This window comes from Pseudopipra pipra, chromosome 4 (genome assembly GCF_036250125.1).
Source record: "Pseudopipra pipra isolate bDixPip1 chromosome 4, bDixPip1.hap1, whole genome shotgun sequence".
Lineage (NCBI taxonomy): Eukaryota > Metazoa > Chordata > Aves > Passeriformes > Pipridae > Pseudopipra > Pseudopipra pipra.
In genome coordinates this window covers 14485112-14501917 of record NC_087552.1, presented here as the reverse complement: position 1 = coordinate 14501917, position 16806 = coordinate 14485112, and the positions used below count along the sequence as shown (strand labels likewise).

At 42.3% G+C, this 16806-nt stretch overlaps 1 protein-coding gene and 1 long non-coding RNA gene across 7 annotated transcripts in view; one reads left to right on the top strand and one right to left on the bottom strand.

Annotated features, from left to right (window-relative positions):
* Positions 1 to 1213: 1213 nt before the first annotated feature.
* On the bottom strand, positions 1214 to 4069 carry LOC135412799 (uncharacterized). 2 transcript variants are annotated; one of them, XR_010429955.1, is made up of 2 exons: positions 3664 to 4069; positions 1214 to 1402 (listed from the first exon to the last, which is right to left on the bottom strand). It is a non-coding gene; the product is annotated as an uncharacterized LOC135412799 (long non-coding RNA). The 2 variants fall into 2 exon arrangements; XR_010429954.1 differs by having other exon boundaries at positions 3775 to 4069.
* Positions 4070 to 4228: 159 nt separating this feature from the next.
* Positions 4229 to 16806, top strand: part of OTUD4 (OTU deubiquitinase 4) — a 31499-nt gene continuing 18921 nt past the window's right edge. For 3 of the 5 annotated variants that reach the window (XM_064651687.1, XM_064651689.1, XM_064651685.1), the window contains exons 1-8: positions 4229 to 4364; positions 7493 to 8018; positions 9585 to 9668; positions 12442 to 12492; positions 13420 to 13466; positions 15221 to 15293; positions 15774 to 15855; positions 16431 to 16575. In XM_064651687.1, the coding sequence (XP_064507757.1) occupies positions 7866 to 8018; positions 9585 to 9668; positions 12442 to 12492; positions 13420 to 13466; positions 15221 to 15293; positions 15774 to 15855; positions 16431 to 16575 (635 nt within the window). In that variant the 5' untranslated portion in view covers positions 4229 to 4364; positions 7493 to 7865. Of the gene's footprint in view, positions 4365 to 6407; positions 8019 to 9584; positions 9669 to 12441; positions 12493 to 13419; positions 13467 to 15220; positions 15294 to 15773; positions 15856 to 16430; positions 16576 to 16806 lie in introns of those variants that run through there. The other 2 variants (XM_064651688.1, XM_064651686.1) reach the window with 2 other exon arrangements.

Genomic DNA, 16806 nt, shown 5'->3' with positions numbered 1-16806 from the left:
GTTTCTACTCTTCTCTCTCATACACATTTGGAATCAATCTGCTGATTGTGAACAAATATGAAAGAGGAACAGAAGTCTCTGAGATCATAAAATTCTCTAAGTATCATGAAGATCAACATCTGATTCAAGGAGAAAGACCCAAGTTACTGTCTCTGTTGAGCACTGAAGTTATCTGTCCTGTTATCTGTAGCAAGACAGAAGTATAGGTGATGTAAACACAGAGGACACAAAATTGTGGGAAACTAGGATTGAGTATTTCTGATGCTCCAAGGTCAGATATGCTCAGAATACAACAATTCATGAGTTCTGAAACCTTTTAAATGCCTCAATTAACCACAAATGCCTTCTTGCCTCAACTTCCAATATTTCTTGACTACACAAACCCATGACCTCAGACCACCATCTTCAAGACATTTTATGAAGAAGTCTTACTCAAGGGTAGAAGGAACAGCTTTTACCACAACATGATTTTTATCCTTCCTGTTGTACTTAATGGTAACCATTTGTCTAAAAAACTCCAACCAAGGAAAATTTTCTTTCCCAAATTAGGGACTGCAATGGGATATTCTGGCCAGAATCTGAGAATACACCTCCTACAGCAGCATCAAAAATACTTCTGGTAGAAAACTAAGAAATGTGACCACCATGTCCCTTTTATCCCACCTTTTTCATTCTATGTAGGACAGTGCTAATTAGTTGCTCCCAGAGGAATTTGTCCCACAAACTCAAACCAGCCCTTCTCTTTCTTGCTCTAGTGTGCTGAGATATTAAGCTGCTGACTATGCCATCAGCCCATCTTTTTATAGGTGATGCCCTGAATGTTAAGCACCTCGAATCTGATGTGGTATAAAATCTGTGTGGAAGGAAAGCAATTAAAATATCAGGCTGGGGTTCTAGCCTTGACCAAAACTGTCCAGAAGGCAAAATGCTACATGATTACTACATTTTTGAAGACTGGTAATTTCAAACTCAAGCAGACTGCATTTCTGTAGTTCCCTGAGATGTATTGAAGGAATGCAGATCCTGGGAGTGTATGACCTTTGACTCATGCACAGAGCACAGAGATGTAGTCAGCTATAAATAGCATGCAGGAATAATGCAACCATTACTATGCTCTGCTATAACTGCACTGTTATTCTGCACAATGGACATGTAAAATCCAGGTCTATCCTTCAGCAGCAGAATTAAAACCAAGTTTATCTACACAGAGAGGTCCATAAATAGAATGGTTGATGTTGAAGAAGTATAAAGATGCACCAAGGAAGTTCAGATTCCACATTAGGAAAAGGATCTTCACTGAGAGGGTGCTCAGTCACTGGAAGTGGTCACAGCACCAAACCTGTCAGAGTTCAAGGAATTCCTGGACAATTCTCTCAGTCACATAGTTTAGCTTCAGGTAGTCCTGCAAGAAGCACAGAGTTGAACTTGATTATCCTCATAGATCCCTTCCAACTCGAGATATTCTAGGATTCTATGCTCTTATCCCTCTATATTTAAGCCTGATCCATCACCCACTAATGAAAACAGAAATCTTCCTGCCAACTTCATTAATTAAGTGTTGGACTGAAGCATTTATGCTACCCCTAATGTCAGGGAAAGTTCATTTTTTACTTTCAGCTGGTAACAGAATCTCTTACTTACTGTTCAACTATACTGTATATGTATTTTAAAAATATGCATGAGGGGCATAACTGTTTTGTAGATGTCAGTATGAAGACAACCTGGATAAGAAATTGTAAACATTCACAGAAGACTCCAAAGCCAAGTAACTGTGACATGCACACATCTGATGGGGAACCAATTTTACCATGGAAAGATTAAACTAAAACTTTGAGCAGGCTGTTCAGATTCGGTACAACAGGTTTGGGAGTTGTACTCTCAGGCTGGAGTTTGACAAAGATTTGGCCTGGCAATACACTAGAACCAAAATCTGTCATCTCCTCTTCATCTATTTTCCCTTTCCCACCTTCTTCCTCTCTTTTGCCAGTGTCCACACAGCAAATGCACAACAAAAAGGTTTGAAGACCTGATCTCTCTGAAAAATACCGTAGGGGAATTCTTGGCTGTCAGCTGTGTCTGTTCTCTCAGGGTGCTTCACTGCCCAGCAGGAAGGCAGGCACACAGAAGCCCTATAATCTCAAATGTGTACTATACTGTAACTTTGGAAACCTACAACCAGATAGGGATAAATAACTTACACTGGATTGTTTTCTAACCCATGTCTTCAAAAGGACTGTTCACATGCTAACTTCTACTTAACATGCACAGATAAGGTAGGTTAAAATGCACCTTACCAGATAAGCGTATAACCTCATATTCTATTTGAACAAAAAAAAGACAATTTCAGACAAAAATCTCACCATGGACTACTAAGCAAATAGGCAACTTAAAAGTATTTTTTTCTAACCAGATCACCCCTTTATTTTATTTTTTAACTATGTACCCTTAAGGATCAGGCTTTATCAACACTATTAATACTCATGCTAGCTAGCTTGAAGTATTTATTTATTAATTCCCCCTAAAAGATTTGGCTTGACCATGTGTTTGAGCAATGATCAGAGAATCACAGAATCATAGAATAGTTAGGGTTGGAAGTGACCTTGAAGCTCATCTAGTTCCCAGCCCCGTGCCATGGTGTCCTGGTTTTGGCTGGCACAGAGTTCATTTTTTCTAAGTAGCTGGTACAGTGCTCTGTTTTGGATACAGTATGAGAAAAATGTTGAGACATATACTGATGTTTTGGTTGTTGCTAAGTAGTGCTTACCCTTAGTCAAGGACTTTTCAGTGTCTCATGCTCTGCCAGTGAGGAAGTGCACGAAAAGCTGGGAGGAGCATGGCCAGGACAGCTGACTCATAGAACCATAGAACAGTTTGGGTTGGAAGAGACCTTAAAGATCATCTAGCCCCAACCCCGTTGCCATGGGCGGGGACACCTTCCACTAGATCAGGTTCCTCAAAGCCCCATCAACCTGGCCTTGAACACTTCCAGGGATGGGGCATTCAAAAATTCTCTGGAAAACCTGTGCCAGTGCCTCACGACTCTCACAGTAAAGAACTTCTTCCTAATATCTAATATAGACCTACTCTTTTTCCGTTTAAAGCCATGTCCCCTTGTCCTGTCACTACAGGTCCTTGTAAAAAGTTTCCATCTTTCTTGTAGCACCTTTAGGTACTGGAAGGTGCTCTAAGGCCTCTCCAGACCCTTCTCTGCTCCATGTTGAACGATCCCAGCTCTCTCAGCCTGTCCCATGGGAGAAGTGCTCCAGCCCACTGGTTATCTTTGTGGTCTCCTCTGGACTCGCTCCAACAGGTTCATATCCTTCCTATTCTGGGGGCCCTGGAGCTGGATGCAGTGCTCCAGGTGGGGTCTCACCAGAGCAAAGGGGCAGAATCACCTCCCCTCGACCTACTGGCCACGCTGCTTTTGAGTTCCTAGCCTGAAGTAAGCATTTTAGTTGGGGGGGAAAAAAAATAAAATTGAAATTGGTACACATTGCTTACTCTTCTGACAAGCTCCCCGAACTGATTTACAAGCCTTTTACATATTTCTTCATGTCTGCTGGAGCATTTCCGAGGAGGAGCGATAGGGTATGAGGATAAACTCTTTTTGTATCATTGTATTTCAGAATATACACCATTGCTGTGTACTCAGCACGCTCGTACCCAGGGCACAGTTCAACAATTTCTCCTTGTGGCAGCGCAGCCGGCTGGTGCGACCGTGGAATGTCCACTCTCTCGCCCCACGGCTGTTACCTCTTAAAAAAAAAAAATTACCTGACAGAAAAACAAACAAACAAACAAAAATCTTAAAAACGTTTCCCGCTGGATCGCACCGCGGGGATGGGGTGTTAGATCCGGGCCGAACCGCTGAGGGCAGCGGCGGCACACGCAGCTCCCGCCCCTCGCTGGGACCTGCTGGGTGCGGGGAAGGAGAGGTTCCCCGGCTGTACCACTGCGGGGCTGGCGGGTGAGGAGGACATGAGACGACCGCCGCTTGCCTCTGCACAACACGGCTGCTCTGAGCCGAGCAGAGCACGATCCCGGCGCCACACCCCGCCCGCTGCCCCAGCGCCCCGGAGCGCTTCCCGCCCGCCCCTTCTCCCCACACCCCACACCCCCACACACCCCCACCCCCCCGCGCGGCGAATGGTGCGAGCCGCAGGTGTGGCCGGCGGGACAAACCAACAGCGGCCCGGGGGGGGAGCGGCGCGGCGGGAGGGCGGGACGGCACTGGCACCGGGCGCATCACCGGGAGCGACGCGGGAGGAGCGGCCGCCGCGGGAGATTGAAGTGCCGGGGCCGAGGAGCGGGAGGCGCTGCTGCCAGTGTCGCCCGCGGGGGAGGAGACCAGGAGGAGGGGGCCGGTAAGTGCCATGGGCGGGCGGGGGCGGGAGCGCGGCCCCGGCGGCGGCTCCGCGGGTGCCCGTGCCGGGGGGGCCGCGGGGCGGGCAGGGCATCGCGGGGCTGCGGCTGCTGCTGCTCGGGGAGGCCGAGGGGCCGCCCCTGCTCGGGTGCCCCTGTCCCCGGCCTGCCCCGCCGGGCTGCCCGTGCCGGAGCTGCGGGATGGGAGGGAGGCGCGTGGCGAACCGGGAAAGGGCGCGCGCTGGGCTGGGGAAAACCGGTCTCCTCTCCCTCCACTCCCCAGGGTTGCTGGCCCAGGTGTTGGCACTAAAGCAGGCTGTGAACTGGGTCACGAAGCCGACCTTGGTTTAAAGATAAAATTAGATTATTATTTTTTTTTTATCGTCAAAATTTTTTAGGTTGAGTCAGCTTCCTGGGCTGATTCAGTGTATGGGCAGCGAGGGGAGAAACTCGTGGCTGGAGCTGCTGCACGTGGTGGAAGTGGTGGCTGGAAGCGTTAATAAAGCTGCTTGCTAATTAGAACATCTGTAAAAGCTCTAATTAGAACATCTGTAAAAGCTCTAATTAGAACATCTGTAATAACTCGCGAGTTATAATTTGGTCATTCTTATCTTGATGGAGCATTTATTTTAATGCTGAGGTGTTTCAGGTGCCTTTGGGTGGATGCATTTCTCCTTGAGCCTTAGAAACTGTGTTGTGTGCGGGGTAGATTTCTTCAGCAAGAAGTAAACCTTTTTGGAAACGGATTCATTCTTGTACAGCAGCACTTGGAAAAAAAGCTCTGTGGGTCACCATCGCTCGATCAGCTTCAGGAGCTGGTTGCAAAAAGAGCAGGCTTTTAGGACACTGATAGCTAGATGACTTTAATACTGTAATTTTCTGTGCACTTATCAGAACCACGTTTACATCCTGTCACATACTGGATGTCCTTGTGTATATAGGGTGTTCTTGAGTCTAACAGACATGATAAAAGGCATTTGCCCTCCTCCTCACCAGCCTTTAGAATCAGATTGACAAAAGGCTGAAATATGTGGGAAGACAGATAGTTCTGTCTATCTGAACATGTTAGAGGATAGTTCTGTCCCTAACACTGGCAAGTAGGCTGAGGAAAAATAGAATATTCCTAAGAAGCTCTGTAACTGGACACTAGTTTGATAGGTCTCAAAAGCATCTTGCCAAATTACTTTTCTCTACAGAAGAAGCATGTCTCACATGCAGGACTCTGCTAGCCTGAGTTCCTTAAGTGAATATGGTAGCTGAGTCAGTGGCAGCAACTGTTTATAGTTCAGTCTTGTTAGATGACCTTTCCCATCCTCTGGTGAGAAGTTTGAGCTTCCCCTCCAGCCCCTTGCTGGTATTTTTATCTCGCCTTCCTTGTCTCAAACATCCCCATGCTGCCTTACTAGCTGTCTGTGTCTTCTCTCAGATGCTCTTAGGGCTTTACTTTCACTTCTTTCAGTTTCTATTCCTCTTGTCTACAGAGGTCCTGGAATTTGCATTCATTTTCAATTCCTTTCTGGCAAACCTGAGCTTCTTTTAGAAAGAGCTGGTAGATCACTAGACTCAGCCTGGCTTGTAACTTCTGTATGTAACAGTAACTGATTGAATAAGCAGATCTTGGCTCAAATCACTGCCCTCCCTGGTCTTATTATTGTCAGCTGAAAGTAAAAATCAGGGGGTTTGTTCTTCCTGTCTTTGCCACTCTTTTCTGCATCTAACTTTGCTCATTTAAGCTAAGAAGTAATTCATAGCATCTTATTTATTGCTAGTGCTTCTGAGAGCTCTGTAGCTCTCCCTCCCAGGTATGTTGCACATCCACAGTAAAAAAAAGCCTTACAAGTTTGGAGAGCATCCTTTCATGTCACATTTTGTGCATCAAAACCTTCTAAAGCCTGTTTACAATGCCAAGCAAAATTTGATCATGCAATTGCAATAAAAATGTTTGTGGCTTCTTACAACTAAGAGTGGCATACAAGAAAAGTAGTACATTAGAAGTATTAAATGACTGTGGCTTCTTTAAATCCATTTTTAATTAAGCCTTCTTTTACCATCTCTGTTTTATTTCCATCTTCTTTCCTGCAAGTGGGTGGAGTTAAAAAATATTCTTACAATGCCATCTGTTGAGGGGGGGGGAAACAACCCCAAGCCAAACCAAACCCAGCTAAACCCACAAACCCCCCATACTGTGGATTATGTTTCAGACATGGAATCATAGAATGTTGAGTGGTTGGAATGGACCTGAAAGATCATCTAGTCCCAACACCTCTGCCATGGGCAGAGACACCTCCCACTAGACCAGGTTGCTCAAGGCCTTATCTAACCTGGCTTTGAACACTGCCAGGGTTGGGGCATTCACAAGTTCTTTGGGCAACCTGTTCCAGTGTCTCACCATCCTCAAAATAAAGCATTTCTTCTTCATATCTAACCTAAATTTCCCCTCTTTGAGCTTGAACCCATTCCCCTTGTCCTATTACTACAGTTCCTGATGAAGAGTCCCTCTCTGGCTTCCCTATAGGCCCCCTTCAGATACTGGAAGTTTGTTATAAGGTCTGCACTCAACCTTCCCTTCTCTAGCCTGAACAGTCCCAGCTTTCTCAGCCTGTTTTCAGAGGGGAGGTGCCCCAGTCCTCTTATCAACTTCGTGGCCTCCTCTGGACTTGCTCCAACAGTGCCATGTCCTTCTTATGCTTGGGGCCCCAGAGCTGGATGCAGCACTCCAGGTGGGGTCTCGCCAGAGTGGAATAGATGGGGAGAATTAACCTCCCTCTCCCTGCTGCCCAGACTGCTTTGGATGCAGCCCAGGATTCTTTTGGCTTTCTGGGCTGCGCGTTCACATTGCCAGCTCAGCGTCGGGTGTTCCAACCATCAGCCCGGTGTTGGCTATAAAACTAAACAGCAATGGGACGGGCCTGGCCGGGAGCAGGGCTGACAGCTCGGCCCCGGCGCTGTGTCCCTGTCCCGCTCCCGCCGCTCCCTCCTCCTCCTCCGGGACTACCGCTCCCAGAAGCGCCCGGGCTGAAAGTGAAAATAAGCGCCAGGTTACGCTCCTGTTTGTGCCCTCCCCTCTCCTCCCCTCCCCTCCCGGCGGGCCGCACGTGTCCTTCCTTTCCCTTTTGTTTTCCGCCCGCAGGCCGGCAGCGCGCTCGGGGCTCGGGACGCGCCCGCCCCCAGGACCGGGACCCTTCGGAGCCGCTCCCGGGAGCCGCCGCCCGCTTCTCCAGGGCCGCCGGGAAGCCGCGGGAGTGACGGAGCCGGGAGTCCAGGCTGCGCAGCGAAAGTTTGCCGCTTCTGCCCGCGGTTCCCACATGCGAGTGGACAGCGTGAGACCGGCTGCCGCTCTTCCTGCTGCTCCCGCCCCTGCTCCCGCTGCTCCCTCGGGTGCCGGGGGGCCGGCGCTGCCCCCCACGCCCGCCGCCGCACCTGTGCCCGGCCCTGGAGCTGCCCCGCGGGCCCGCCCGGCCATGTGGGACTAGGAGAGGAGCGGCCATTCTCCGGGGCGAAACATGGATGCGGGCGGGGAGCAGAGCCATCCCGGCAGCGGCGGGGGGGACGCCCCCGGGGACGCCTCCATGGACCGCTACCTGCGATCTCAGGGCTTGTACAGGAAGAAGGTGGCCAAGGACGGATCCTGCCTCTTCAGGGCTGTGGCCGAGCAGGTAACTCCTTACGTAAACAAAGCTCCTTCTTGGCGTGAAAGCATGGGAAGTGGATCTCATTAGTGGGTGTTGATTAGTGTTAAAACGCAGACAGGTGTAGGTTAAGGTTACACGGTCATGTGCCAGTGAAAAACAGGACTATTAAAGTAATTTCCGTCCTGCGAGGTGAGAAAAGTTCTGCATGTACAGCCGCCTCCTCTCACTGAGGAGAAATCCTTACCTGTTTTGACCTTCCACCGCCTCCTCGGAGCTTTTTTCAGTGTAAGAATTCAACATTGGAGTACAGCTGCTTCGGATGAGACTGTCTAGGAAACGGAATTCAGTGGGAAAGAGCTGAAAAGCCCCGTTCATAGTTCTGTTAATTAGTTTACTATAAAATTAGAGAAAGCGAGTAATTTGTTTTCTGTTCTTCCTGTTGAATTCCCCTCCCCCATTTCAGTGTTGGTGTTAAAGGAAAAAAGTGACAGCGTCATCTTGTCTTAAGTACAAGCAGACAGCAGTGGGAGCTCTGGTGCTTCTGATTGTGGGAGCCCCGATTCCTGTGCTAATTATACACAGTTCACTTTTTTTTTTAAATTCCTTTCCCCACTAAATTGGTCAGTTTAGGGAAGCAAGCACTTGGAATTGAGTGTTTTTTTTTTATTTCAAGGGAATAATCGGTGAATATATATTGATATTCTGATGTTTTTAATACACAGAAGGTTTCTCTCACACTCCAGTGTTGATAGAACTTTTTTTCCAACTATTAAATTTTTAAGATCCCATTCTTATTTTATTATAGAATCACTTAGGTTGGAAATGACCTGTAAGAAGGGAAGGTCTTTAATTCAGAGTTAATAAGTGTTTATGCATGAATTTGGTCTAATCTCATTACTCTTCATTCAGAAAGCCTGAACTGAATTTGGAAGTGTTTTATATTGAGGGTGTAAAGATTGCAAGAGATACTGCAACCTAAATTGTCTGGAAGTTCCCTACATTTGTAGTGAAGTGCAGACAAAGTCATATTAGAGAGAACTTGGAACCTGGGACGAAAGTAGTAGTCTTTCAGTACAGATTTGAACAGGAGGTAAAATGCAGGTGTGATATAGGGATCTGAATTTCTGGCTTTCAAAAGAGTGTTTGGGCAACAGGCCTCTTAAAGGAAAGGAAACCTGCACTCTGTGAGATTTGGTTGGATTTCATTTGAATGAGTGCATGTTGGTGGTTGGTTTCCTCATCCACTCCTGCTGTAATTTACTTCTTTGATTAACTGAAGTCCTTTGCCAAGCAGTCAGTTAAAGATTAACAATAAATGCTAGTCACTTTGCTTAGTAAATCCTCATAAAATTGAATGTCTGAATTTAGAAAATCTGTGAATTCTGCAGTTACTTAATTTTTGATTAATTAATTGAGGTTTCACTCACATCAGGTTGATGTTACTGATGAGTATGCATGTTAAATATTCTTAAAAATAAAACTAGAGTATTTCCAGGCCTGTTATTTAGACAACAGTCATTAATTATTTGTGACCTGTCATCAAAACTCCTAAGATCCAGTGTCACTTTCTTCTCTTTTCTCCCTCTGTAGGTGTTACACTCTCAGTCTCGGCATATTGATGTTAGGATGGCTTGTGTAGACTATCTTCGGAAAAATAGGGAGAAATTTGAAGCGGTGAGTGTTCTTGTTTTCTTTGTGAGCATTCTAAAAAAAAAAAGTTACTTTATTCCTTGCACTTTTTTGTTCTGCTGTTTGTGATGGTATTCATCACAGCTAAATACCAGTTGGTGCTTTTTAAAGTGAGTGCTCTTTAAATTAATTGGCACATGTGTGGTAGTAACTCCTTTTCATAAGCCTGGAGAAAGACCCGTGTGCTCCTTGGACTGGACTGATGTGGGGTGGGAGATGTTTTTAATGCTCATTAAAAAAGAAGAGCAAATTTACTTAAATAAAATCCAGATTTTGGTAGCTTCACTATAGATTATTGAAGTATAATGCTTATTTTAATAAATGTCATAAAATGTTCTTATTGTGGTAATTAATTGCTTTTACAATATAAAAGGGATTTAACTGATGAGATTAGTGTAATTTGTTTCAGGGTCTGCAGTTTGTTATGCATTGGTACTATAGGGTTTTTTTTCCCTAAACATCTGTAAAGAAGTTTTGCATCAATCATGGATGTAAAATATTTTGATATTGATCTATATTTGGTGACTGTCATCAGTGTTAACATTAAAATATTCTTTTTTTCCTTTTAAAAGAGCAATAATAAATAACGGTGCTCCTTTTTGTGTTTGTGTGGGTTCTGGTATATTTGCCATTTATCTAATTTCCAGGATAGCCAAAACAAGAGTATGTGTAAGGATTTGTTACAAGAGGATTATTACTCAGCTCTCTGTTTCTGTTCCAAATTTACCCAGACCCAAAATAAAAAGATTGTTTTAGATGCACGTTGGCATAGGGAAGAGATGGAAAGCTGGAATAAGAGTGTGTGTCTGTGCTATGATTTCTGACAAAGTGCTCTATAGTCAAATATGACTGATCACATAAAAGTGGAAATTTTCAGGAATTAGTGACATTAAATAGAGTGAATCTCTCTGGGACAGTGCAGCTCTGACTTGACTCTTTCCATTTGCCAGGGCTGTTGGCTTGTTTCCGGTCCATCTCAGGACTTAACCAACTTTCTTGCTATTTTATTTATTTTATTTTTTTTCACTGCTGACTTTTTAATCCCTTTCTTTCCAGAATTACCCTGCTCACTCCAATATCTGCTTCTCTGCTACTTTTCTCTTGTTGCATTGTGTAGTGTTTTGAAATACCATGCCCTTCTTGACGCTTAAGTGTACCTTGTTTCCCATCCCCGGTTCTGGCATCCTCTCATCCAAATGACTGCTTTGTCAGCCTTAGCTGGTTTTACTATCTTGGCCTCTCTCCTCAAACTCCTGCTCTCACTGTTCTTTCTTTCCTCAGACTTGATCCAAGTGGTACGACCTCTCCTCTGTCCACCTCTGCAGTCCTTCTGAAAAGTCTCCTTTTTCAGTGTTTCATGTAATTTTTTAGAATAGATGTTTCATGTGGAAGGTTGAGGTGTTCCATATCTGTTCTCCTTTCCCAGTGTTCTTCCTCCCTCGGGTACCTCGCTTCAGCTCTGCTGACCTCTTTTGCTGCCAGTGTTTCTTACTATACTTTGTGTTTTCCATCTGGAATACAGCATTGTTATCTTATCTCTCTTAAAAAAAAACCCAAGCGCCCAAACAGCCTAAAACCAACAAACGCCTCTTTTCCTAATCTCTTAGTTCGATTATTTGCTCTTCTCTCTGTCTGTTGTAACCATTTCAGCTTGAATTTGTGTCTCTTTTCTTCCACTGATACTGCTATAACCACAGTTTCAGGTGTGTAACTACCCTCTTCATTTCCTTTCTCATCCTTTCTTGAAGTGTTTCCTTTAATTGCTGCTGACTTACATTTATTATTTAACTCTTAAGTTTCTCGTGAGAACTTTCTGGTGCCCTTCCTTTCTTCCTCGATACTTCATCTTTACGTCATTTAATTTTGACACAAAAAGCAAGTGCTGACTATGATCATGTTTTACTGATCCACCTTTTTAGCTTCACACCTGATTGCTTCCATCTAAATTAAAAGTTTGGGCCAGACTTTTTGATTCCTCTCATGAGCAACACAGTCCAAAATGAGATTCAAAATGGCTAAAGCAGAACTTTTAATCTCACTACTCCACTCAGTTCTCGTTATTATCTTGTAGCTTAAGTTTGTGAAGAGATTTGTGTCTTTCTTCAGACCTCTGTGGATCTTTGTTTTAACTAAATCAAGCAGATTGTGACTAAATAGAAGATTTTAAATCCAGCCTCTCTGTGGCCAGGATGGCTGAAACAGTTTGAAGTTGACATGTCTTAATTACTGCAGCATCTTTCTCTGTTCTTGAAAAAACTTTGAGTTTGCTATACTGTGTTTTATCACTGCTTTCATACTACAGGAATGTGACTCTCATTCCTGATTGTCCATTGCTGCCTGTTTCTTTTAACAAGACACTTGAATAAACCCACACATGTTCTCTCTAGTGATGCTCTGCATGCCTGGGATGAATTGCCCCTAAACATCTACTTGACAGCATCTTTGCTTTCTTTCAGATTTCCCATTTGGCTGCTGAATTTCTTTTTGGGGCTTTTTGTTTGGGTTTTTTTTTTTTGGCTTGCGTGATGCCTTCAAAAGCTGCTTATATGGTTATTTTCTGCAATGCAGACCTACATGTTTGACCTTTTATTCCTTCATCTCTACATCATTTGATACGTAGATTGTAAGCTTTTTGAGGGCAGGGTAGCCTTTCATTTCCAATGGTACATTCCCATTGGAAAAGTGGGCATAGACTGGGGATTCCATATGCTGTGCTAATCAAAATAACTAATTACTGCTGCTTTTCTTTTTAATACAGTTCATAGAGGGGCCATTTGAAGAGTATTTAAAAAATTTGGAAAATCCACAGGTACGTTAAACTCGATTTGTAATAGAAAGCAGTACTTTTATTGATGTTGACAGGTAATTGGAATTTTTTTTTCCCTCAGAAGTATTTTTGATTGAGCTTTAGAGGTCTTCGAATTACATGAATTTATACTTTTATGTGTGCACTCTACTGTAAAATGATTTGTGGAATATTTTTTTCATGTCTTGTTTTAAATCTCTCGCTCAAAATCATATCCAAATGTTTTTAGCCTCTGCAAATGCCAAGAAACAGCATGACTAACTTTTTTTTTCAAGATCCCTGGAATAAAGGTCCGAGAGTTTAGGTGATACAAAGACAGTTACTCACAGAAACAGTGGCTTCTGAAGAAGATACTGATTTGAAGATAAATTATTATAATAATTTTTATTCTTATTTCCCCCCAATTTGATTTCAGTATTTTTATTAGAGAGTTGACAATTTGAGTAAGGCCTGAGAATTTAGCTTCAAAGTTCATTTTTCCAGTTCATCTGTAGCTAAAGACCAGCAAAACCTGACAGTTTTGGAGGTAGAGAATAACATTTTTTTTAAAAGCACTTGACAAATCATTTTTTTAAAAGCTAGACTGCTAGTTGTTTAACAAAAGAAAAAAAACCCTAATACTATTATCACCTTTCAGAACTGCACCGTTTAATGGTAAATCTGCATTTGTGTGATTGTTTTTAGTTCTTTGTGGTATCCAGTTCCATTGCTAGTTTGGGGAAAAGTCCCTCTAGCTTGTGCCCCTTAACCACCTTACTGGAATAGTTATTGTTATTGCAAAAAACCACTTACAATCGAAGTATCTTGGCTGAACTAAGTGTTCATATATTTATTTTGAACAATGATTTCTTGCATCTCTTGATCTACACATGAGGAGGTATAATAATTGTGTGCTCGTTTGAACTTTGTTTTCTTTTGTTTTCAATACAGGAATGGGTTGGACAAGTAGAAATAAGTGCCCTTTCTCTTATGTACAAGTAAGGAAACCTTTAAATATGTTTTACTGGGATCAGTTGTTTTGTTAGTGAATCAGTTGGAATAGCAAAGATAGAATTGTGTTATACTGTGGTTCTCCAGAAAATAACAAATATGCTTTGAAAATTGAAGCTGTCAAGGAAAAATAGAAAAGTGAGCTTTGAAAATGACATTTGATCAGGGATGTGAGTACAGGCTTGTGGCAATGTCATGCATCTCACCTGCACAACCAGTTGTGGGTAGAGTCGTGCAGTTTGTATTTTTTTAATTAAGTAAGGATTGGTCAGGGGCCATAGTTTGACCAGTGGTTAAGAAAAGTTTTGCTATTTTTGCGTAGATAAACACTCCTCTTGGTGCTAAAGAGTTTTATTGTTTTGTTTTTATTGAATGTAATCTTTTATCTTTCAAGATTTATCTTTCTTCACAAAGTAGTGAGAAACAATATGCTGAATATTTATAACTGGTCTCTAATTTCTGTGCAAGGGACTGCCTTCTGCTGTTTGTAGATCTGTTAAAAATTCAGTATTTCAAAATGTTTACTGTAAATTAATGGCTTTGTCTTTTGATGAGACAGCTGATAAGAGGAAAGAGTCAATCAAATTAGTTAAGTATTGCTTTTGGGTACTTGTGTGACTGCTAAGTGTGGGAAGTTGCATGCAATTCATTGCATTTTATGAGGCCAATGGGACAGAGCTGCATGTGCTGCAGGGGTGGGGGAGGACTGGACTGAAAATCAGAACAAAGTTTGGCTCAAGAGGCTTAGTGAGGAGGTCTGATGGTTAGATTGAGCCACGGTGTAGAGGGATGTATCTCAATTTAAGTCAACAAAATTGCATGCTTAATTATATCAGAGTCGATGGTCGTGTTCTGTTGAATTTCTGGCCATGAGAAATATGTTCTCATAAATAGAAGCAGTTTATTTTGAAGTCATGCACATTGGTATCCAGGCCACAGCTGATAAATGAATACAGAGGCAAAGCCTGGTTGATAATAGTGTTTTGTTTTTTTTTTTTTTAATTTCCATTGGAAGCGTCCAGGAGGGTTTTGTGGTGTAGATGGAAGTATATGTTCACTGCAGAGGTGAACACACAAGAATAGTTACTGCCATGATTGTTTTGGGAAAACAGGCTTCTATTAAAAAGGCAATTTGGAGTCTCAGTGAAAGTAGGAATGGTGGTGGAGGTAGGGGAAAGAGTTGCTTCCCTTCCTCCATACTGGCAGACTGAAGGGAAGTGGAAGGAAGAATTTCCTGTTCTGTTCCAAGTGGATAAGTAAGAGAATTTCAGACTTCTCAGGCATAGGATAGAAATTCAGTATGAATAGGTTTGATTTCACTTTCACTCTTCAAACCTGTCACAAGTATGATTTGGTTATCCAGTAAATTTTTCTTACCTCCCTGAGCTATGAAATTCTTTTCTCTCAGAATTGCCTTTTCTGAGTTGTTGTAAGAAGTCTCTTTTTTTTAATCCAACAACTGTGAATATACTCAGTCATTTTGCAGGACTGATGACACTTTTGGCTGTGTGAGTAAGAAGAAGTTGAAGGAAGTGATAGGTTGCTAAGCAAAGAATTCAGAGGGACGATTATGGAAAAAAGAGAGAGAAAATAATTAAGTGTAAGAGCATGACAGAGATTGATTATAGCAGAGAAATCAGTAGGTGTTTTCTGTGATTATTGAATCTGACTTGAATACTCAAATTTTTATTGATACTATTTTTAAAATGAATTCTTAACTGCTACTTTTTTTTTTCCCCAGAAAAGATTTCATAATATACCAGGAACCAAATGCTTCTCCGTCACGTGTAACAGAAAATGGCTTTTCTGATAAGGTAAAAAAAAGAAAAAAAGGCAATTGTGAAAAGCTGAATTAAGAGTACTTTATAAACAAAAAGGAGTTGCACATGAGATTTATTATTCAACACAATGAAATGTTCTGAGAATTGAATTTCAGCAACTTATTTTGTACATATTTAAGGCAGCTATTCTGTTAATACATGTAGTACTTCTTTTTAAATAGATGGTATATATTTTGGGCATATCTTCCTACTAATCTAAAATTCTGTAAAAATCAGTTTTCAGATGCTAACTCACAACCCCTACCTACCACTGTCTTAAATTCTTTTTGACTTCTGTTGAAATTCTGTTTGGTTTAAAGGACATCCATGAAACATTTTGATTGTTTTATCAATACATGGAGATCCTGAGAGATAACAAAGCACATGGTACCTTAAATTGAATTTAAAAGGTAGTGCTTATGAAAAATCAAGTGAGATGCAAAGCCTAAAATGTCTCTGTGGGTTTTTTAATAGGTATTGCTGTGCTTCTCAAATGGAAACCACTATGATATTGTTTATCCCATAGAGTATTCAGAAAAAGCTGCACTGTGCCAGTGTAAGTATTATGTTGGTTAGTTAAAAGCATATTTTTACCAAAAATCTTAAGTTATCGCTGTTAGATTTGGGGAAAAGTATGGAAGTTTATTATAGTCATTCCTTAGAAGCTTAGTTTTCAATTTGAATTGTCAATGACTGTATGATTCTGTGAGATCTTGAATTCTTGCTGTGTCCTGATTCTTGACAAGGCAGATTATATACCAAGAGGAGAAGATTTATCTGCCTCTTTGAATCTGGGTGGTCTAATGTCAACAGAAAATGTTGGTGTGCTGATTAATAGTGCGTTGAATTGGCTTTGGTCAGCGTTCTGGTTGTAATTGTGATTTCATTCATGTTAACAAACCAGTTGTTTGTGTTAAAATTATCCTGGGACATGTAACTTGTCACAGGAATTATGGGGTTTGCATGTGCAAAAAATAACTGTCTTTGTGGATTATTGTTTGCTTTACTAGACTGCAGAAATGCTTGATTTTTTTGATTGAAGGAATTTGAAATTCATCTGTAATGGTGGTATAAAGTGTGATTTCCCTGGTAACTGATTTTGCTCTCCCACTTTTTCCTCCTCTTCCCCAGCTCTGCTGTATGAGTTGCTTTATGAGAAAGTATTTGATGTGGATATAAAGAAAAACATAGCAGAACTTAGTGCTGTTGGAGGGACAGGGGAAAGTAATGGTAGCAGTGAAGTATCTACTTCGGATTCAGAAGATGACACCTACAGGTAAATGGGATTTAAAAGTTAACACAAGATGCCTGTGAACAAGACATGTTAAATGAGTTTTCTGAATTTCTGGTGGGTAGTAGAATCTAGTCATTTACAAATGACCAAAAAAAGAAGCACAAAGAGGTAGAGTTAGAAGTGTGAAAGAATGCAGTGTGTAATCTTCACCGTACCAAAGGACAGGCTTCTGGCACCTCTGTTTTTCCTGCAGTCTATATTTGAGTCCTTTTA